The following is a 24,102-nucleotide window of genomic DNA, read 5'->3' on the forward strand; positions in this document are numbered from 1 at the left end:
GAAAGAAAAAAACTGTGAACCCCCCCCCCCAAAAAAAAAAAAAATTAAAGTGACGGTACACAAAAAATGATCAAATAAATTACCCTAAACACCCCCCTCCCCAAAAAACACCCTCTAACCACTTGCCAACCAGTCTTTTTTCCTACACTTTTTGTTTACAAGTTTAGATCAGTTTTTTTGTCATAGAAACATTATACAATTTTTTTCTTATCAGTGACCCTAGGGAACAAAATGACGATTGTTGCAATTTTTTTATGTCATGCAGTATTTGCGCAGCGGTTGTTCAAACAATATTTTAACAAAATTTAAAAAACTTTAATGAATAAAAAAAAAAAAAAATAAAAGACCCAAAACACAATATATTCACCAATTTTTTTGTAAAATGTCAAAGATGGTGTTACACCGAGTGAATAGACACCTAACATGTCACGCTTTAAAATAGCGTAGGCTCGCAGAATGGCGACAAGCTACGGTACTTAATAATCTCCATAGGCGACATTTAAAAACGCCTTTATAAATTACCTGTTTAGAGTTACAGAGGAGGTCTAGTGCTAGAATTATTGCTCTCGCTCTGACGTTCGTGGTGATACCTCACATGTGCAGTGCGAACGCCGTTTACATATGCGCATGCAACTTACGTATGCGTTAGCTTTTGCGCGCAAGCACAGAGGGATGGGGGCGCTTTCATTTTTTTTTCTCTTATTTGTTTGACTTTTTATTTTTACACTGTGCCTTTATTTATTTATTTTTGATCACTTTTATTCCTATTATAAGAAATGTAAACATCCCTTGTAATAGAAATAAGGATGACAGATCCTCTTTAGGGAGAGATCTGGAGTTTATAAGACCCCATTTACTTCTTTACCTTTAAAAGAAAAATATTTAAAAAAAAAAAAATGTGATCTTTTAATTAACTACTTCAGCCCCGGAAGGTTCCTGACCAGGCCATTTTTTGCGATACGGAACTGTGTCGCTTTAACTGAAAATTGCGCGGTCGTGCGACGCTGTACACATACAAATTTGACGTCCTTTTTTCCCACCAATAGAGCTTTCTATTGGTGGTATTTGATCACCTCTGCGATTTTTATTTTTTGCGCTATAAACAAAAATATGCCGACACTTTCGAAGAAACTAAAAAACAATATTTTTTACTTTCTGCTATAAAACACATCCAATAAAAAAATGTAAAAAATCAAATTTCTTCATCAATTTAGGCCAATATGTATTCTGCTACATGTTGTTGGTAAAAAAAAAAAATCCCAATAAGTGTATATTGATTGGTTTGCGCAAAAGTTATAGCGTCTACAAACTATGGGATAGACTTGTGGACTTTTTATTTTTTATTAGTAATGGCGGCGATTAGCGATTTTTTTGTGGGATTGCGACATTGCAGCGGACAAATCTGACCCTAAGTGACACTTTTTGGGGACCAGTGACACTAATACAGTGATCAGCATTAAAAAAAAAAAGCACTGTCACTGTACTAATGACCAGTGGCGGCTGGTGGCAAACAATTCAGGAGGTGGGGCCGCCTGTGTGGAGGCGGACGGAGTGAGGCAGCTCCCCGGGCACCGTACAGATGACGAGATCTGATCACCTGTCCCCTCTCCTATGAGCAGCGTCTCCTCCCTCCTCCTCCTGGTGGCCAATCTGATCGCCTGTCCTTTCAGGTGACGGGTCTCAGGGAGGAGGATCAGTGTGACAATAGTGAATAATTATTTGCTATTATCACACAACTGGGTGGGCTTAGAGCGTAGTGCTCTGTGCCCCAAGCCCACCCTTTTTTGAAGCCTATTAGAGCCTCAGGGGGGATGGGTGGTTGTTTTCTGCCCCCCGCCCAAAAAAAAAAACACCAGCCGCCACTGGTGGTAAGACAGAGATACATGTCCCTGCTTTGCAGAAACACAGGATCCCAGCCTTCGCTTGTCACAGAACAGCGATCTGTCATGTTTAGATCGGCGTTCTGCCTGTCTCTCGAATGATTGGTGGGTTCTGGCGGACATCGTGTCTTCTGTACCCGCTGTGAGCGAGTCACTGGTGGGCCTTGGACCCTGAAGTGCAGAATCACGTACAGGTATATGATTCTGCCCTGCTGCAGTAAATGTACGTTGGGCGCAGTGGTGGCTGGTGCTCCAAATTTTTTTGGGGGCGCAAACAAACTGAAAAATTCTAAACCCCCCCCCCCATCAATCACAGCCACTGTGCCATCAAACGCAGCCACTGTGCCATCAAACGCAGCCACTGTGCCATCAAACGCAGCCACTGTGCTTATCAATTGCCACAACTGTGCCATCAAACGCAGCCACTGTGCCCATCAATTGCCACCACTGTACCATCAAACGCAGCCACTGTGCCATCAAACGCAGCCACTGTGCCCATCAATTGCCACCACTGTACCATCAAACGCAGCCACTGTGCCATCAAACGCAGCCACTGTGCCCATCAATTGCCACCACTGTACCATCAAACACAGCCACTGTGTCATCAAACGCAGCCACTGTGCCCATCAATTGCCGCCACTGTGCCCATCAAACGCAGCCACTGTGCCCATCAAACGCAGCCACTGTGCCCATCAATTGCCGCCACTGTGCCCATCAAACGCAGCCACTGTGCCCATCAAACGCAGCCACTGTGCCATATCAAATGCTCCCACTGTGCCATCAAATGCTGCCACTGTGCCCATATTATGCAGCCACTGTACCCATCATATGCAGCCACTGTGCCCATCAAATGAAGCCTCACTGTGCCCCATCAAATGTTCCCACTGTGCCCCATCCAACGTAACCAGTGTGCCATATCAAATGCTGCTAGTGTGTCCCCCGCCCGCCGTCTTTACTTACCCTGTCTCGATGGCGGTGGGACAGCTCCTCTGTCCTCTGCTATGATTGGACACCTGATAGGCGTCCAGTCACAGCACCTGTCGTTTCAGCCAATCAGGTGATGGGTAACAGATCTGAGCACTTGATTGGCTGAGAGGCGGTTCAGTGTTAGGAAAGCGAATATTCTGACACAGCTGAGTGACCTGCGAGGGCCCAGCATGGCGCTCGCAGGTCACCTTTTTTGACGCCTATTAGAGCCTATGGCTCTAATCAGGTGCTTCAAAAACACCCCCCCCCCCCTGCGCCCGGCGGCATCTGGTTAAAAAAAAAATTAGGGGTTTACAACCCCATGTTTTGAAGCAAGTGTTAGGGCCGGTTCACACTGCTGCAGTGTGAATTTAGCGCGATTTTGATCCGATTGTGTTGCGAATTTGCATTGCGAATTCTTTATGCGATTCTACTGCAAATTTTGCAGTCTATGGAGCTGAATTCGCGTCGCACACGGATCAAACTCGGACAGGACCCTTTTTTACGCAGCTTAGATTGGCAACGCTTTGATGTGAACGGCACTCATGGAAAACGATGTTATTAAAATGACTTGCGAATTTGAGCGATCGCAACGGTTAAAATTCGCAATAGAATTCGCAGCAGTGTGAACCAGCCCTAAGAGTGATAATGATACAATGTAACACTTGTCCTGTCCTGTCCTGACATTCTGATACAAATGTTTCTATTTCTTTGATTGTTATTGTTTTTGTATCTCTTTGCTGGTGTGCAGGGAGTCCTCAGCCAATCTCCAGCTCCATCCCCCTCCATGTTAATCCTGCCATGGCAGGGGGGGGAGGGGGGACATTATATTACCACCCAGCCTTCTCTGATCCTTCCCTGAGCAGATGTCCCTCCTGTGTCCCTGGGACTCCTCTCCTCTGCCTGTCCCTTTAAGGAGTTGCTGTCTGCTCTGAGCACTGTCTCTTTAAAAGGCTGTCCCTGCCCCCAGGAGGGGCAGTATATCCATTGTTTCTGCCAGGAGGGTTTTTTTTTTCTTGCTGCTTCTGATCTGATTATTTGACGTCCAGTTAAAGGGAAGGCAAGATGGCTGAGCTGGGGAAGGGAGTCTCTGCGGGGAAGATCGCCAGTAATATGCAGAAGAAGCTGACCAGGGCTCAGGAGAAGGTAAGGCTGCTGCTGGGGAGGAGGAGAGGGACATGACAGCTCCACAGAACCTCTGAGATCTGCCAGTGCAGCGTCATGTCAGGCAACATCCACTGGCAGCTTCTAGGCAGAGCTCTGCAGACACCCGGATCAGGGGAAGCTGCAGCCTGGGTATGGGCTGGGTATGGGGGGGGTGACAGATCCAGGGGATGGGGGTCCACCAGTCATTGCTCTATACACTGGGGATCTGCCAGTCCCTGCTGGAGGAGGCATGCAGATCATAGAAAGCTGCAGAGCTGGAAGCCTGTGTATGAGGGATGACAGATCCAGGGGATAGGGATTTACCAGTCCCTGCTGGAGGAGGCTTTTATAAACCAGGGATTTACCAGTCCGGCTGGAGGAGGCACCCAGCTGGGAGCTGTAGATTAGGCAGAATGTGTATGGGGATGACAGATCCAGGGGATGAGGATCCACCAGCTTCTATACAGGAGAAGGCATCTAGAAGCTCTAGTGTCTGCTGGAAGAGGCATCTATATGCTGGGGAACTCTCCATCCCTGATCGGGGGGCATCTAGAAGCTAGGGATCCCTAGTTTCTGCTGGAGGAGGCATCTACAAGCTGGGGAACTCTCCATCCCTGATCGGGGGGCATCTAGAAGCTAGGGATCCCTAGTTTCTGCTGGAGGAGGCATCTACAAGCTGGGGAACTCTCCATCCATGATCGGGGGGCACCTAGAAGCTAGGGATCCCTAGTTTCTGCTGGAGGAGGCATCTACAAGCTGGGGAACTCTCCATCCCTGATCGGGGGGCACCTAGAAGCTAGGGATCCCTAGTTTCTGCTGGAAGAGGCATCTACAAGCTGGGGAACTCTCCATCCCTGATCGGGGGGCATCTAGAAGGCAGGGATCCCCTAGTTTCTGCTGGAAGTGGCATCTAGAAACCAAGGAATTCCCCATCTCTGTTCAGAGGGGCATCTAGAATCCAAGGATCCACTAGTCCCTGCTGGAGGAGGCACCTAGGAGCTAGGAGGGGGGCATCAGCCAGGACTCCCCTAGTTTTTGCTGGAGGAGGTGTCTACAAGCTGGGGAGTTCTCTGTCCCTAAATTGGGGGGGGGGGGCACCTAGAAGCTAGGGATCCCCTAGTGTCTGCTGGAAGAGGCACCTACAAGCTGGGGAACTCAACATCCCTGATCGGGGGGCATCTAGAAGCCAAGGATCCCTTCGTTTCTGCTGGAGGATGCATCTATAAACTGAGGATTTCCCCATCCCTGTTCAGAGGGGCATCTAGAAGCCAAGGCTCCATTAGTCCCTGTTGGAGGAGGCATCTAGGAACCCACCAGTCCCTGCTGAAGGGGGAATAAATAAGCTAGGAATCCACTAGTTCCTACTTAAGTAGGCACCTAGAAGCTGGGAGCTCCCGTCCCTGTTTAGGGGGCATCTAGAGGCCTAGGATCCACTAGTCCCTGTTGGAGGGGGGATAGCTAGGGATGCACCAGTCCCTGCTGGAAGAGGAATATAGAAGCTAGGGCTCCCCTAGTTCCTGCTTGTGGAGGTACCTAGAAGCTGGGGAGCTAGGAATCTGCCAGTCCCTGATTAAGGAATCATCTAGGACCTAGGGACTTGCCAGTACCAACTAGAGCGGGAATATAGACGCTGTGGAGCCACTAGTCCCAACTGAAGGGAGTATCTAGAATCTAGGGGTCTACCAGTCCCTATTGGACACCTAGAAGCTAGGGATCTATTAGACCTGCTAGAGGAGGACCATAGGAGATGGAGATCCACCAGTCCCTACTGGAGACTGAATCTAGAAGCTAGGGATCTACCAGTCCCTACTAGAGGAAGCATCTAGAAGCTAGGGATTTACCAATCCCTATTGGAGAAAGCATCTAGAAGCTAGGCATCTACCAGTCCCTACTGGAGGAGGCATCCAGAAACTAAAGATCTACCAGTCCCTACTGGAGGAAGCATATAGAAGCTAGGGATGTACCAGTCCCTGCTGGAGGAAGCATATAGAAGCTAGGGATGTACCAGTACCTGCTGGAGGAAGCCTATAGAAGCTAGGGATCTACCAGTTCCTGCTGGAGGAAGCCTATAGAAGCTAGGGATCTACCAGTCCCTTGCTGGAGGAAGCATATAGAAGCTAGGGATCTACCAGTCCCTGCTGGAGGAAGCATATAGAAGCTAGGGATCTACAAGTCCTTGGTGAAGGAGGCATCCAGCTAATAGGGGAAAAACTGCAAAAATCCGCAGGAACAGGCAGGCTCCTACATCCTGTTTATGGGCAAGATCAAAGGTCTGCAGAATCAGCAAAGCTAATGGGGGACGACAGAGTCTGCCTTGCCCTGCAGAGTGGAGGTTTTACTGTCCTCTATCGCCTCCTGCGCACTAACATGCAATCCAAGAGTCGGCTGTCAGGGAACTGTAAATCCCAGGCTGCCCTGGGGATAAGATTGCAGTCACACTGACAGCTTTCTCTGCGGTTGTTGGGAAGGCTACCATGAAGTTGCCGAGGAGCTACAAGCCCCAGCGTGGCCATGCTCTCATGAGGGTAGCAGGTTTAGTGACTTCCTCAGCAGTCTATCTCCGCAATGTCCCTGCTATGCTAAATTTGAAGGTTTAGGCTAGCACTGCCTGTTCAGCTGCTGGAGCACTACAAGTCCCAGTGACTCCTGCTGGTGTTTGTAGTGCCCCAGGAGATCCCCCTGCTTATCTAATCCTTGCAGACATCTTCCACCTCCTCTATGCTTAGCTGCGTAGACAGAAATTAGAATGTGGTGTTGTTACTATTAATATATGGTGTGATCACAGAAGCATTTTTAAACTTTCAGATCCCCTTTTTATATAATTATTTTCTTATCTGTCTTCTCTATCTTCCATCTATTGCCTATAATTTTAATAGTATCTATCTATCTATTAAAGAACATGTATAAATTATGCTCTATTGCTAATGAAGGGTAATGCTAAACAACGCCAACCGTTCTTGTGTGGTTCCATATTGATTTTTGGCCTGTTCTGTTTGACCATTGCATTGTCCATTGCCTCTGAATATGTCGTCGATATACCTTGGCCACTATGATTGATGTATGACAGGAGGTCTGAGTCAGGCGTGTGTTAGAAGCAGATCAGAGGTCACAGATGGGTTTTGGAGGAATGGATATCTGAGGCTCATCATTCTATTTATAATCTCTGTGCTCTTGTAAGACTACATTGCATGCGCTGGAATCCTGAGCAACAAATGTTTCCTGTAGCGCTCTTTAAATTTGGAGCTTGCCTAGCACATGTTCACAGTGCTGGGGGGTTGTACAGTTTTATTTTGCCTTTATTTCACGTACAATGGTGATTTGTTAGGTTAGATAGAGATTTTTTTGAATAAGTGATGAACTGGTCCAATCTCAAGGTGAGCGTTGGGCAATTCTTGGAATTCTGGAAGGTTTGGAGATGTCACATTTGCAGTTTCGTTTTGTAGGAACTATAAATCTTTTCAAGTTTTTCGGAAGCTGGCCACAAGGATACTTATGAAGTTATGATGCATATCTAGGCAGCTATAAATTGCTATTGATATTACATGGTAGATCTTTAATCCAATTTTTCATCTTTTGTAGCTAGCTGCAACTGCTTCGAAACAAAACGCTTCTGGAGTTTTGTAGCTAGAAATTACCCAACTGATAGATCTCCTTCTTCGACTCACTGTATCAAATGTAGACTACAGTAATGATTCTTATTGTAACCCCCCCACCCCACTGTAGAAAAATGGAATGAATGTTTGTGCAAGCACTAAAGGTTTGCATGATCAACAGAATATTATGGACCATAAAATATTCTAAAATAAATTTCAGAATACTTTTAATGATCCCAAAGGGAGATTAAAGCAGAACTCCTGGATTTTAAAAAAATCCCCCATTAGTACCCCCCCCCCCCCCCCCGCACAAAACACTAAACAGTTGTTACATTTGTGAAATTTCTTACCGTTTTTAAGGCCCCTTTCACACGATTGGACCGTTCAGGTCCGCCTGTCAGTTTTGACGGCGGACCTGAACGGGCGCTCCATGTTAGTCTATGGAGCGACGGATGTCAGCGGAGACCTGTCCGCTGACATCCGACCCGGTCCGATCCGCTGAAAGCAGACGGATGGCCCTACGTCCAGATCCGTCGCTGGCGGATCGGGGGAGATCTGATGAAAACGGACATGCTGTCCGTTTTCATCCGATCCCTCCATAGGCGGCAGCGGCGCCTGACAAGCCCCTCCCCGCTTAGTGAGCAGAGAGGGACCTGTCATCCGCCGGCTCAGCGGAGATCAATGGAGAGATCTCCTGCTGAGCCGGCGGACCGAGGCGGGCTCCGTGGAAACGGAGTCCGCCTTGTGTGAATGAGGCCTAAGAGATGTCTGATTTTAATTTTCAGGAAGTCAGCTCTGTGATTCAAAAAATGCATCATCTTTTCTGGGAGGGAGGATCTCTTAGAACAGTGATTGCATCATATCCTCTTCTCTCTCTCTAACTGTAATCAGGCTACATTTCCCATGAATCCTTGGGATGGGAGTGAATGTGGGCGTTACACTAGGCCTGTACATGTAAATGTGAACTTACCCACTTCAACATAAATCACACCCCTCATTCTGCAGCCAGCAAGCCATACATAACACACAGTATGATAGGTTACAGCCTTATAAATACAAAGCATTTTAATATGAAAGCAAACCAGTGCCGAATGTCAGGGGCCGCCACCAGTGCCGAATGTCAGGGGCCGCCACCAGTGCGAGTCACCAGTGCCTTAGTGCAGACTGGGGATAGTTACAGATCATCGGGATAACGGCGATATCTCGGGCTGATGGGTCTGTATGTGAGAACATTGCTCGCGGTACAGCCCTGCCTCCCTGCACCAGAATTGTATTGGACAGTGCAGAGCGCACTGTTCCAATGTGCAGGGAGGCGGGGCTGTACCACAGGCGGTGTTCTCATACAGACCCATCGGCCCGAGATGCGCTCTGTCATCCCGATCTGTAACTCTCCCTGCACTGGAGACAGATGGCAGGGGCGGTGCTGGCAGGGAGGAGGAGGGAGCAGAGGAGGAGGACACCACCTCCTATTGGTGGCACAGACCAGGGACTGTGAGACCCCCTCTGCCCACTACAGCGAGCCAGGCAGAAGTACAAGTCCCTGCTCACATTCAAAGGACTGCAAGGGGGCGTATCGGACCGCTGGCTGAGGTTACTGGAGGGATAGCAGCCAGCGGTCTTACAAACAGGAAATCACCAGGCAATAATGGTTTTTCAGCAAGTTCAGCAGGCTATTGCAGAGGAACTACAGAGCTCAGAACATAGTTGGTAAAGGTTGATCAGCAAGGAGAACATGGGAAAAAAGTTTTTGCCCGGAGTTCTGCTTTAAGGAAGCAGCCGGCCGTTGGGTCAGCGGCGGGCCGTTGGGTTGGCGGCGGGTCTGGGCCGGCCGTTGGGTGCTTTAGTGACTGTGATAGACTACTATTGCTTGAATTGTAGGCCTCACTGCTGCGATCTGTTAGCTAAGTTATGAAAGCCATGCTGTTTTCTAGGCCAGTGTTTCTCAATCTTTTTTTCATTCTTCTTAAAACAACATCCACACACGTAGGACACCCATCATTAGAGATAATTTACTTCTACAAAGCAAATACATCTTTGCCCACTGGTACTGACTAGTAATCCAGTGTTTCTCTTCTCCCTCAGCTCTTCTCCCTCACTCAGCCAATGTGACCCCAGTGCTGATAGAGAGGGCCAGGGGATGGGCAAACAAGGCTCCCGAGGTCTCCCTTATCAACCACTGATGTAATTGATTGAAAGGAGGCCAGCGGCTTGAAGTTTGTAATGGTGTACAATGTGGCTTTGTTTAACTAAATGGCAGTCCTTATCCACCTACCGGCTTAATACATTGTTTGGGCAATTTTTAGGTGTTTTTGCCAAGGCACCCCTGAAGAAACCTGAAGGCTTCCTGGTCGAAAAAGGCTGTTCTAGGCATTGGTGCTTTTAGCCTCATACGTGCCTCCTGATCTTTGCACACACCCTGTAATGCTGAGCCATGGTCAAATGAATCGCAGAAAATGTATACCAAAAAAAAAAAAAAAAATCAATTCATACTAAAGTGGTACATTGTAGTTATTGGTCATTGAGCGTTCACTGGTCCTTGGCCAAGGTCTAACTGCCTGGTGGTTAAATATGAATGCTGGAAAATAGGAATCGTTGCCAATGTTATTAGGAAAGAAGATGTTAACACAAAAAAGGACAGTTATTTATTTCCAAAAATGATCATAACAACCCTATTACCTTCTAGACCTTAAAGTCTAAAACCATAAAACCTCTAATTACTTCCAACTGGTTCCTCAACAATCAGTAAGTTACTCCTTAGGGTCGGTTCACACTAGGACGACTTGGGATCCGACTTGTAAGCCCTCAAGTCGCCCCAAGTCGCCCCAAGAAGAGATTAACATTACAGGGAATCAGAGCATCTTAATTGACACTACTGAAGTCGCTCCGACTTCAGAGCGTACTCCCTGTACTACTTGGATCCGACTTCTAGGCGACTTGTACCATTCAATTCAATGGAAGTCGCCTCCAAGTCGGATCTCCATCTATACTGAAGCGACATTACAGTTAAAAAAATTAGTTTGCCCAGGCAAACCCCTCCTTCCCAGAGAGCTGATTATTTTGTGATTGGCCACAGCCAAAGTCGCCTGTCCTGGAGGCGACTTGAAGTCGCGTTGTAAATTGATCGAAGCCGCGTTGAAGTCGCCGTGCAAAGTCGCGCTGAAGTTGTGTTGCCCCTGTGTGAATCGAGCCTAAAGCCAAAACATTTTGTTTTTTACTTGAGGCTTGCATTAAAAAAAAAAAAAAAAAAAAAATCCACTTCCTCATCAAGTAGACACAACAGGATGTGATAGAGGATCTCCAAATTGAGGCAAATCCCCTCTTAGACCATTATCCAGAGGGCAAGTGTTCCTATTAGAAGATTTCACCTCTATTACATTTTCGCATATGAACTAAAAAATTTTGGATTGTCCCTCACTTTCAGGACAGAGAGGGTAAATCTTCCAAAATAGTACACAGCCAGCAATAAATATTTTTTTTTACATGACTCATGGACTAAGGGAGCCAAAGTGTTTTGGGGGGATTCCATGGGCGCCCCTTTTTCAGGGCCTGAAAAATTGAGATCTGAGCTGGGCTGGAGGATCAAAGGAATGAATAAGTGATTTTGTAATATTGGCAGAATATCTGGTCCAGGACAAGTTCGGCCACCCCGTCCAGATCTCACTTCTCAGAAATGTTCAAGCCCTGGAGAGGGGAGACCTGAAACCTGCTGAATGTATTATCCTCTTAATCCATTAATAGCCATTCTGGACTCTGACTCTTTGGTGTGACACCCTTACTGCTTTTTACATATTTGGGCTCCACTCGGGACCCCCCTTTCCTGGAGGTGCTCTGGTCCATGTGAGTCAACTTGACCAATGAGCTGATCCTTCACAACACTGAGTGATATAATAGACCTTGTGCCTCTTCTACTTGTACCCAGCAATAAAATCCTAAACCGTCAACACTCTATTCAAAATGAAAGTTTTGGCTTTAGATACACTTTAAAATGTTTCTAAATGCAAATGTGTTTTTTTTTTTTTTTTACCTTTGGTGAATTCTCTGCATTGGGGTAAAAAAAAAAAAACCTTTCAACAGCAGCCCCACCTTAAACACTAATCTGAGTCTTCTCTTGTTCCAGCGCTGTCCCATCTGCAGCAACTCTCCTCCCCTCCTTCCTGGATTCACAAGACACAGAGGCCATTGGCTTTTGCTGATGCCAATCAATGTCAATCAAATCCTGGGGGTGGGGCTGAGCTGCGCTGTGTGAGTCTGTGGAAGCACACAGCCTGGCTCAGGAGTGTCCGCACTGCAAGTGGCTTGCTATGGTGGCGCTTTACAACCGTTTAACCACTTCAGACCTGCGCTATAGCTGAAAGACTGCTACAGCATGGCTCTGTTCCTGGAAGGTGTCCATGGACGTCCTCCCAGAACTGAGGTGCGCTCTGTGATTGGTGTGTCCTTCAGACACAGCTGATCTCAGATCACGGTAAAGGGACAATCTCCGCAGCCCTTTACCATGTGATAACCTGTGTCCAATCACAACTGATCACGTGTAAACAAACTTGCCTGTTATTGGCATTCCTTTCCTCAAGCGCTGTCACAGTGTGGGGAGAGGAGAGCCAGTAACTGGCAAGTGTGACGGGGGACATGTACACAGATAAATCAGGGCACTGATCATCAGTGCTGCCTCATGAGTGCCCATCAGTGCTGCCCTATCAGTGAAGGAGAAAAATTACTTATTTGCAAAATTTTATAATGGACACGGAAAAAAAACACATTTTCAGTCTTTCTTTTTCGTTTAACGCAAAAATAAAAAACCCATTGGTAATTAAATGCCAGAAAAGAAAGCTCTATCTGTCTCAAAAAAATGCTACAAATTTCATAAGGGTACAGCATTGCATGACCGCACAAATGTCATTCAAAGTGTGAGAGCGCTGAAAGCTGAAAACTGGTGCCTGGGCAGGAAGGGGGTGAAAGCGCCTAGTATTGAAGTGGTTAGGCAATTTGTGGTATCCTTTTAACAGTTTTTTTTTTTTTTTTTTGTTTTTTTGTTTTTTTTTTTATTATTTGGTAAGTTAATTTGGCAACATACAAAGTACAGTAACCCCATAGCAACCAATGAAGACCCATATAGTTTGAGCAAATTAGGATGTTGTAGTTGCACACTTATAGCTCTTTGCCCTGTTATATAAACCCGCAGAAAATAAAGTTATCTTATTTGCCACCCATTTAGCTTTTTTTCTTTTTTTTTTTTTTTTTTTTTTTTTTTTTTTTGTATTTTTTATATACACAAAGTTTACAGTGCAAAGAGCAATGCTGATAACCTATAGTAGCCACGGCTTTAACTGCCAGCTGTCTTGGAGATCTTTCTCCTGCTGTCGCCCTCCATGCTGAATGAGGTTGGAACAAAAAAAAAAAAAGATTGCTTATCACCTTTTCTCTTTGCTTATAGTGGAGCTCCAGATAGATGTAAAGGTACAATATCCTGCATATCTGTATTTATTGATACACCATTGCCTGTCAGTGGCGTCACTAGGGGTGGTGTCCCCTGGTGTGTTAAAACATGGTGTCACCCCCCCCCCCCCCCCCAATAATTGCAATAACTGCACCGCATTCTTGTACAGATCACACGATGCAGTGCGGTTTTAGCCCTGACATTTTGAATTTTAAATTGCACTGCATCAAACCAAAGTCATGCATGCACCGATTTTGAAACCACACTGCAATTATACCTCATGGTCGTTTTGTACCATGTGATCTGGTGCTGGAAAATGCGCTGCGCTTGACTTGCTTTGGGGTGTTATTAGCATTGCACTGAGACTCGCTGCAGAGTGCAAAGGCAGTGCGTAATGAATGCGGTGCAAGAAACGCACACGGATCGCAGGTTTCCCGAACTGCATTATAGCGGGAACCTAGGCTTAATGAACACAGTGTGTGATCTGTATCCCGCACCCCCTCTGTATCCCCCCCCCCACACAGCAACCCCTCTGTATCCCCCCCCCACACAGCACCCCCTCTGTATCCACCACCTCTGTATCCCCCCCACACACAGCACCCCCTCTGTATCCCCCCCCCCACAGCACCCCTCTATATCCACCCCCAGCTAGGGTTGCCACTTTTTCTTCAAGCAAAACCCAAACACTTTAGTGGCCTAGGACACCTTTTGGGTGCCACAAGGAGAGTAGTAATGCGGTGCGCATAGCCTGCTGCAGCGAACAGTGGGTGCAGCCAAAATTGCTCTTGCTGACATCATTGCCCTGCCCCCCCCCCAGTGATGCCGAACCATCCCCCAGACAGCCACCTGCAGCCCCCCGGACAGCAACAGATGTGTGCAGCTATCTTGGTTACAGCCCAGTCTGAATAATGTGTCTGGGTTTCAGTCTGCCTGAAACCCAGACACATGATTCAAAACCTGAACTGTCCGGGTCAATCCTGGACAGGTGGCAACCCTATCCCCAGCACACCTCTGTACCCCACACGGCACCCCTCTATATCCCCCCTCCCCCAACACACCTCTGTACCCCACACAGCACCCCTCTATATCCCCCCTCCCCCAACACACCTCTGTACCCCACACAGCAACCCTCTATATCCCCCTCCCCCAGCACACCTCTGTACCCAATACAGGACACCTCTGTACCCCCCCACCCCCCAACACGTCTCTGTTCCCGGAGCACACTTCTGCACCCCTCTGCACATTTTTGTACACCGAAGGTTCCGGGCAACACAGCTAGAAGTGGGCTGTCAACATCCCCCACATCTGACTGTCCTATGAGGATGCAGGACCCCTGACCCTCTGGACAGCGCTGATTGACCCTGTGCTGATCACATGCACCCTCCCAAGAAGTAAAAAAACAAAAACAAAAAAAAAAACAAAAAAAAACTCTCTAGCAATACACACCAAACTGAGCATGTGCAGTAGGACTCTGAACAGGAGATGGGTTGGGGACAGTAGAAGAGGGGGAGGATCAGAGAAGACGGGAACAAAACAGCCTTTTTACACAATGCAGAGGATTAACCCCGTAGGTTCCACAGTGAGTATAACAAGCATGCTTTACTGCATATACAGACCGATTTTACTGCTGTGGGTTTAGTAACACTTTAAGTGGTTAATAGAACATGATGGGAGCCTCTTGCAGCGATGTGCTAATTTCATTACCAAGTCTAGGCTTCCTCCAAAGTTTTGGGACGGATGGATTTTTTTTGGCTTGGATGCCGCGCTCTAATGTTTTTTAATCTCTGCATAGCTGCACCCTCATAAAAGTTTTGCTAACTTTCCCAGGATTCCCCCGAGGACGCCGAACGCTTGCACGTTGTGTTCTCCAATAAAAATTTCACATCTCCGCAAACTGCCCTTCAGCTGACTTGTGTGCACATCAGAGACGTCCTTCTTCTTCTGCCGAGACATGAAGAATTATAAAAATAAGACTGCGCTCTGATGTGGGTGACCCGCTCCGCTTCTCCTTCTGATGGAACAAAAAAATGATTTGTTTGGGAATGGAAAGAATTGCATGGGAGCGGCCAACAGAGACGCATGGAGGTCGTTATCGCTGGATGGTGTGGGAAATATTCGACCGTCGGCGACAACATGCTTTGAGGGTGAAGAGGACGGAAAGCTTTTTTTTTTTTTTTTTTGTTTTTTTTTGTTTTGTTGTTGTTTTGTTTTCAATGTTTTTATTAACATTTCCAAGTTAACAATCCGTTCAAAGAAAATAGCTTTTTTTTTTTTTTTTTTTTTCTTATCTCAGTTAATTACTTTGTGACATTTTTCCAGTTCCTCAATTCCTTGAATCCCTTAATCTCCTTCCAGAAGGTTGGCATTGCTGACAACTGGTGCACTGCTGGGTGCCAGGAACTGCTACCTGGGCAGATTGCCACCCCTTGGGGAAGACTTTTTCTGGTTTTCTATGTAGTAGCCCAATCCTTTCCTCCCATTAAACCTTTCCCTTCACTTTGCACAAGAAATGTATGTAAGATTCAGCAATTTATTGGTCGCCTTTCTTTGGTTGTTGGAATGTGCGGATGTAATGCGTCAACTCACAGTAGTCATTAGACCTGGGCACCACCGAAAAATTTGTTTTAGTTTTTCATTTTTTTTTTTCTTTCATTTATCAGATCATTCGTTATGATCGGCATTCGTTATTTCAGATAATTCGTAACTTCGGATAAATTCGTATTCGTTTTCTTTACTAACAGTTGGCCAAATTGGAAAGAAAATTCCAGTACCTATAATTTTAATAGTTTATAACTATTATAGTTATTATTTATTTATTAATAAAAAAAAGTGGCTAATTTAATTATAATAAAAAGTACAAATAAAAAAAACCGTTATCCAAATGTTTTCGTTCTTTCGAAATTTTTATTTAAAAAAAAAAAAAAAATCGAAAAAATGTGTCATACTTTTCATTTGGATGCTTCGGAATGAACGAATATGCCGAATTCTGACCTAAAACTAATTTGGAACAAATTGAATTGCACACGTCTAGTCTACATTTTATACTTATTACAGATATTTATATAATGCTGGCAATTCACATATTGTGCATTCATGTCAGCCCCGCCCTTAAAGGGTAAGTTCACCTTTACAGAAAACTCTGTATGGTGAACGTACACAGGTCCCGCTGACCTGGACCGCGGCAATCTCCGGTTCTAAGCCCCGGTATATCTGCGCCAGAAGTCCGGGGCTTAAAAATCCCCCTCGTCAGGAGGCCCATTTTGGAGCATTCTAATTGGGTCAGTGTCGTCACATGGGCGGTGCCGACCAATCAGCAGCCGCATGGCCCGTCCTATCAGCTATGGAGAAGACGCGTGGCTGCAGAGAGGATTTCTAAGCCCCGGGCTTTTGACGCGGATATACCGGGGCTTAGAACCGGAGATTGCCGCGGTCCAGGTCAGCGGGACGGGGGGGGGGGGGGGGCCCAGGAGGGAGACCTGTGTAAATTCGCCTCACAGATTTTTCTGTAAAGGTGAACTTACACTTTAAAATGTTACTAAACCTAGGAGCCTGCACTCACTATATCTGGGAAATTCAATTATTTTTGTAAATCTAAACTGCTAAATGCCTTTTCTCATCAGCAGTATATAGCAGTCTTGTATCAGTGTCTGGTTAAAGTAGGAGGAGTTTTCATTCTACTCTGACTGTCCTATGAGGCTGCAGGACCCCTGACCCTCTGTCTGGACAGTGCTGATTGGCCCTGTGCTGATCACATGCACCCTCCCAAGGAGAAAAAAAAAAAAAACCTCTAGCAATAGACACCAAACTGAGCATATGCAGTCCCCTAGCTTTGTACAATCAGGAAATATATTGGGGACCGTGGAAGAAGGGGAGGATCAGAGAAGACAGGATCAAACGAAGCATGCTTTACTGCATATACAGACTGATATTACTGTTGTGGGTTTAGTAACACTTTAAAGTGGCTGTAAACCATGAAATATGCCTCTGTAATCCCTCTATAGCAGGTGTGTCCAACTCTATTTCATCGCGGGCCGGATCAGCATTATTGTCACCCTCAAGGGCCGGCTGTATCTATAAGACTAGATGTCTAGAGCCCCCTGCCCCCCCCCCCCCCTTTTTTGCATCACAGTGCACCCCCTCCCCTCCCTTACAATGGAAGAAGCTGGGGGCGGAGCTGGGGAAACAAAGTGCAGGGTCTGGAGGAGGACCAGAAGAGGGCTGGAGTCTTCTGAATGCTGAGACCAGGGGAAGGGGAGACTAGAAGGTGCAGCAGGATCTGTAGGAGGAATTCTGTCCTCTGCTGCCGACTGCTGAGACAAAGGAGGGGGGCGGAGCACAGCTGCAGGAGTGGTGTGAGGGTCACATGAAATGACCTGGAGGTCTGGATTCAGCCCGCGGGCCTTGTGTTTGACGCATGGGCTCTATAGTATGTTCTTGTTTCAATTCAGAGCACTAAGTGTTATTTCTGTCTGCTGCCTCCTTCCTCCGCTATCAGCATGAATCACTTCTGACAAGTTTTTCTTGACTCCAAGAGAAAAATGGTGACAGGGGAGGGAGCTTCAGCTGATTGACCGCCTCGGCTCTGTTGCTGTGTGGAGGTAGGGGCACCCCTTCCCTTCCCTTCCCCCTCCCCTCCAATCAGCTTTTAGAGCTCTCCTCACTAAGCTCTGCAGAGTGTAATTGCAGCTCTCCGTCCCCCTTTTTTTTTTTTTTTTTTTTTTTTTTTTTCTGGACTCTCAGATAAGCCTTATAACTCATCAATTTGAACAGATGTACACACCTCCCAACATTTTGAGATGGGAATGAGGGACACCTACTAGCAACTGTATGTGGGCATAGGACACGCCCTCTGCCACACCCCTTAAAGGAGAATTAACTAAAAAAAAGTTAATTAAATCCACAAGGACTTTTTTTTTTTTTTTTTTTTTTTTTTTTTTACCACTACTATTCCTTTATATTGGCTTTTAAAATGTACAAATGCAGAAAATTAGAAATTTAGATGGAAGGTTTAGCTCTGGGAAACACTTTTTGAAAGTTTTTTTTTTTTTAACTACATAGATCAGACCAAAATGAGGGACAAATGAGGAGGACAGAGGGACAGAGGGACATTGTTCCAAATCAGGGACAGTCCCTCGAAATCCGGGACAGCTGGGAGCTATGGATGTAGAACAGAGAAGACTGCAGATAAACAGGTACAACTTGTGTAGGAGGATTTCTATTGTGTGTGTCATCTGAGGCCAGTCACTTCACTATGTGTATGTAAGGGTTTACAGCCACGTTAAGCCTCCTATCTCCTATACATATTAGGGCCAATTTTAGACAGGAGCCTGTTCACTTCCCAGCATGTGTTTGGAGTGTGGGCGGAGACCCGTCCAAGCACAGGAAGAACATACAAACTCCATGCAGACGGTGTCCTGAGTGGCCATCAAACGGAGGACCCCAGTGCTGCAAGGCAGAATTGCTAAACACTAAGCCGCTGCTGTATCTGCATGAATTGACCAAATACTTTCACAGGTTCTAACCTGGAGAGGGGGTAGGATGTCTTTGGAGGAAGAAAAAAAAAAAAAAAAAAAAGAACCCAGACCAGGCTTTATAGAGTTCAAACATGACATTCTGCAACATGTTTCATGCACCCTGAGACCGGCACATCCAGATCATTCCATTGATGACACATCCAAGAATGTGGAATGTAAATGAAAGGTTCCTGTCTGGGCCTCCTATAATAGTTGCTTAAGAATATTCTCGTATGACAAAGGCTTTATTTGTTTGTTCTTTCTGATCATGCGCAGTCTTGCTATACTGATTTTTTTTTTTTTTTCCCTTTTTTCACTTGTATGAAAACTGTACTGTACACATTAAATGAAAATTGTCCGTTCTGTTGCCGTACAAGAAATTTTGGAGTTTGTCCCTTCAGGAATTTTTGTGCGAAAATTTGGAATCGGCTGTGGAAAGTTGTGTACACTCTATACGAAAACCGTACGAAAATTCTTTGGACGAAAAAATGTTTGCCCGATTTTCTTATAGTGTGTGTGTGTGTGTGTGTGTGTGTGTGTGTGTGTGTGTATGGGCCTTAACCACTTCAGCCCCGGAAGGATTTACCCCCTTCCTGACCAGAGCACTTTTTTGCGATTCGGCTCTGCATCGCTTTAACTGACAATTGCGCGGTCGTGCGACGCTGTACCAAATAAAATTGACGTGTTCTCCCATCCCCACCCCCCCCCCCCCCACACACACACACACACACACACACACACACACACACACACACACACACACACACACACACACAAAAACACAAATAGAGCTTTCTTTTGGTGGTATTTGATCACTTTTGTTTTTTTTATTTTTTTTTTGAGCTATAAACAAAAAAGCAACAATTTTGAAAAAGCAATATTTTTTACTTTTTGTTATAATAAATATCACCCCCCCCCCCAAAAAAAGTGTATGTGTGTGTATATATTAATATAATATAATATAATATAATTCTTCCTCAGTTTAGGCTGATTTGTATTCTTCTACATTATTGTAAAAAAAAAAAAAAAAATCGCAATAAGCATATATTGATTTGGTTTGTGCAAAATTTATCGTGTCTACAAAATAGGGGATAGTTTTATTGCATTTTTCATTATTCATAATTTTTTTTTTTTTTTTTTTTGTAATGGCAGCGATCTAATAGATGGAGATATTATAATTTTTTTTTTTTTTTTTTTTTTATCATGACTGCGACATTATGGCGGACACATCGGACACTTTTGACACTATTTTGGGACCATTGTCATTTATACAGCGATCAGTGCTATAAAAATACACTGATTTACTGTGTAAATGACACTGGCAGGGAAGGGGTTAAACACTAGGGGGCGATGAAGGGGTTAAGTGTGTCCTAGGGAGTGATTCTAACTGTGGGGGGGGGAGGGGCTTCAACTCACATGACAGCGATCACTGCTCCCGATGACGGGGAGCAGTGATCTCTGTCATGTCACTAGACAGAACAGGGAAATGCTTTGTTTACATAGGCATCTCCCCGTTCTACCTCTCTGTGACACGATCGTGGACATAAAGTCCGCGGGACGCGCAGTCACTATCACGGAGAACACAGTGCGCCAGCAGTGCTACATCTTAAAGAGGACGTACCTGTGCGCCCTTTTGCTCACCCGTGCCGTTCTGCCGATGTATATCGTTGGGAAGCGGTTAATGCTCCGTACACACGATCGGAAAATCAGAGGAGTGTGTGTGTGTGTGTTTTGGCATGCTAGTCGTATATCAAACCTGAAGAGTTTACTAAAGTTACAAAAATTCTCATACGACAGAATAAAAAAAAAAAATCGGAAGTGATGTCACATGTTGTGGTGTATTTCTATTGTATTTTCAGACAACGAATCTGGTAGGGAGGGGATCATGCTCTGGTTCAGTATATCACAGTACATGTTGGCATTCATGGTTCCCTCAATGATCTGTAGCTCCCCAGTGCCGGTGTCTTATCGAATTCAGTCCCCTATCATATAGTGTCCTCCCTGTACTGCGCAGGCGCAGTACGGAGGACAAAAGAGACGCCGAAAGTCTCCGAAGTTCAACAGCTGATCGTCAGCTGTACACGGCGCCTGCGCATTTATTCTTACCCTATGTCCAGGATCATTCCCTACTATCCAAGTGGACATAGAGTCAGAATAAATATTTGCCGAGCGCAGCGAGGCCGTGCCCGAAGCGTGGCGAGCGAAGCGAGCCCGCGAGGGGCCCTCTTACACTGCCATCGCTAACAGGTGCCCGAGCGCCGTGTACAGCTGATGGTCAGCTGATCAACTTCGGGCATTTTCGGCATCTCCTGCTCCTCCATACTGCGCAGGCGCTGCGCCTGCGCAGTACGAGGCGGACACTATCTGATACGAGGACAGTATATGGCAGAACACCGGCAGCACTCATGCAGCCCCAGACCATGACACTCCCACCACCATGCTTGACTGTAGACAAGACACACTTGTCTTTGTCCTCCTCACCTGGTTGCCACCACACACGCTTGTCACCATCTGAACCAAATACGTCTATTTCCCAAAGACAACCTCTGGATATGACGCTGAGCACGTGACCTCAACTTCTTTGGTTGACCATGGCGAGGCCTGTTCTGAGTGGAACCTGTCCTGAACTGAACTTCCAGTGACCAGCATGAGAGAGTGAGAGAGATGATACCAAATTTCACACACCTGCTCCCCATTCACACCTGAGACCTTGTAACACTATCGAGTCACATGACACCGGGGGAGGGAAAATGGCTAATTCGGCCCAATTTGAACATTTTCACTTAGGAGTGTACTCACTTTTGTTGTAGCAAAGTGTAATTTCTTCAGTGTTGTCACATGATAAAATTAAAACATTTACAATAATGTGAGGGGTGTACTCACTTTTGTGAGATACTGTGTGTGTGTGTGTGTGTGTATATGTGTGTAAATTATGGTTCCCCCCCCCCCTCTTTTTATTTATTTATTTATTTTTTTTTTTTTGAAGCAACATATGGGGAGCTGCAATACTAAAATACTAAATAAATTAAGTGGAATATGAGAATTTGATTGGAAATTTTTTATTTTAAAGCGGTATTAAAGGAAACATTTATTATATTGCAGCTTAGTAATTCTTAGATGTGGTGAAGCACTGCGGGGTTTGTGTGTTGCTGTGGTTTTAGAAGTGGGGCAGGTATTTATTTTTATCCCCCCCCCCCCCCCCCCCCCCCGAGTCTCCCTTTTTAGATGAGTGGACTGCACAGTGGAGGTAAGTATGATATGCATGTTATTTATTTTTTTAAATATTTGAAGCTTTACAATCTCTTTAATCTCACGAGTCACCGATTCTGACGGAACTCCGGCAAGAGGGTGTGCTTAGCTGAGAAAGCTCCTCCTGAAGACTCCTGGGATGTATGACGTCATTTGCCTAGGCCAGAAACCAGGAAGTGATTGAAAAAATGTAAAAAAATTAAAACCAGTAAATATAATATACCTTCCTAATATATTTACTAATATATTATTATATTTATTAATATATAATTATTATATTAAGCAGCATAAGGATTAAAAATATCTGATTTTACTGTGTTATAGTGCCACTGAAAGCATTGTGTATTTCTTTGACAATTCAATGGGGGGGAAAACCCGTCTTAAGATCCGTGTAACACAAGCCCATTGAAGCTGCCAGGGAGACGTCTGTCGCTGTACAGCGCTGTCATTTACCCCGGGCTGCAGACAGTATTTATATAATAATGTGATCACTTTGTCGTTTTTAGAAGCCGGTATCTTATAATTAAAGGAGAAAAAAAAAAAATATTGCGTTTTTGATTGGCGCTGGCAGCTGCGTTCATAGAGGATGAATCTAGGCCAGTTTTATTTAAGTGATGAAGACAACTGCTGGTGCAGATCAAACGGAGAGCTAAATCTGTGACACGGCCCCACGGGGCCCCTCTCACCTCTCCCTCTCTCGTGACTCTTCCAGGCCCTTCTCTCTGTGCTGAGACACTGAAATTGTCCCCATTCACACCTGTTCACAGGTGCCAAAGGAGAGCCAACAGCTGAGCGACCTCCGAGACACGGCGCAGCCCTCTGTATAGATTGTAGAGTGTGTGTGTGTGTGTGTGTGTGTGTGTGTGTGTGTGTGTGTGTGTGTGTGTGTGTGTGTGTGTGTGTGTGTGTGTGTGTGTGTGTGTGTGTGTGTGTGTGTGTGTGTGTGTGAATATAAATATACATACATACATACATACAGAGTGGGGACGGAAAGCACCACATGAACACAGACCAACACACAGGGATTTCTTCATAATAAAAAAAAAATAGAAAGGTAGAATCTGCAACAAAGTTTGTTACAATCCCTGCAATGTACAAAGATCACCCAGAGGGGAGGGGCTTTCTTTTTTTTCTCAACAAAAGTGGAGTTACTCTTTAACCACTTGCTGACCAGCCATCGCCATTATTCTACCGCAGCAGGTCGGCTCGTTCCCAGGAATCGCCATACCGGTACGTCAGCTCCTCTAAGAGCCACAGCAGGCGCGTGCGCGCTGCCGCACAGCGGGGGGACCCGATGGGCGCGATATCCGCCGGCCACCCGAGATTGCAGGAAAGAGCCAGAACGGGGGGATCTATCGATGTAAACAGACAGATCCCCGTTCTGACAGGGGAGGAGAGGGATCTGCTGTTCCTAGTGATCAGGAACAGCGATCTCTCTCCGCCCCCAATAGTTAGAAACACCTCCCTAGGGAACACTTTTAACCCCTAGTGTTAACCCCTTCCCTGCCAGTGACATTTACACAGTAATCGGTGCATTTTTTCTAGCACTGATCGCTGTATAAATGTCTGGTCCCAAAAAAGTGTCAGAAGTGGCAGATTTGTCCACCGCAATGTCGCAGCCCCACTAAAAATCGGAGATTGTAGTATGAGTAAAAAAACAAAATAAAAGCCATAAATCTATCCTCTATTTTGTAGACGCTATAACTTTTGCACAAACCAATCAATCTACACTTCTTGCATATTGGCCTAAACTGATGAAAAAATTAAATTTTTTTTTTTTGGATATTGTAGCAAAAAGTGAAATTTTTTTTTTTTTTTTTTTGCTTTCTAGCGCAAAAAAATAAAAACCAGAGGTGATTAAATGCCACCAAAAGAAAGCTCTATTTGTGGGGAAAAAAGGATGCCAATGTTTGGGTACGTTGCATGACACAGTGCCGTATCGCAAAAAAATGGCCTGGTCATTAAGGGGGTAAATATTTCAGTCAGTCTGTAAAGTGGTTAAACATTTTGATGTTTTCTGATTTTTGTTGTGAATGAAATCTGGGTTTGAGATTTGCAAATGATTACATTTTTCTTCTTATGAAGATTTTATACAGCGCCCGGACTTTTTTTGGAATTGGGGTTACCGTATATAATTTGTGTCATGCTGTATATGGGCTGCACTACCACTGTATACTTGTATGCTGCATATTATAATTGCTACTTTTTCTACAGTTGTTCCCATTTAAGGTAATATTCAGATATTTCAATAAATGTATTTGATCCACTAATTTTTGTGGATTGACTTTCAGGATTGTGTTTCTCCGGGGTGGGGGTGGAGG

The 24,102-nt window shown here is 45.5% G+C and overlaps 1 protein-coding gene across 14 annotated transcripts in view; it reads left to right on the top strand.

Moving 5' to 3' along the window:
- Nucleotides 1-3,709: 3,709 nt before the first annotated feature.
- The window catches only part of BIN1 (bridging integrator 1), a 161,750-nt gene continuing 141,357 nt past the window's right edge, over nt 3,710-24,102 (top strand). For 3 of the 14 annotated variants that reach the window (XM_073634423.1, XM_073634424.1, XM_073634427.1), the window contains exon 1: nt 3,712-3,992. In XM_073634423.1, coding sequence (XP_073490524.1) covers nt 3,912-3,992 — 81 coding nt within the window. In that variant the 5' untranslated portion in view covers nt 3,712-3,911. Of the gene's footprint in view, nt 3,993-24,102 lie in introns of all 14 variants that reach the window. The other 11 variants (XM_073634430.1, XM_073634431.1, XM_073634421.1 and 8 more) reach the window with 7 other exon arrangements.

This window comes from Aquarana catesbeiana, linkage group LG06 (genome assembly GCF_042186555.1).
Source record: "Aquarana catesbeiana isolate 2022-GZ linkage group LG06, ASM4218655v1, whole genome shotgun sequence".
Lineage (NCBI taxonomy): Eukaryota > Metazoa > Chordata > Amphibia > Anura > Ranidae > Aquarana > Aquarana catesbeiana.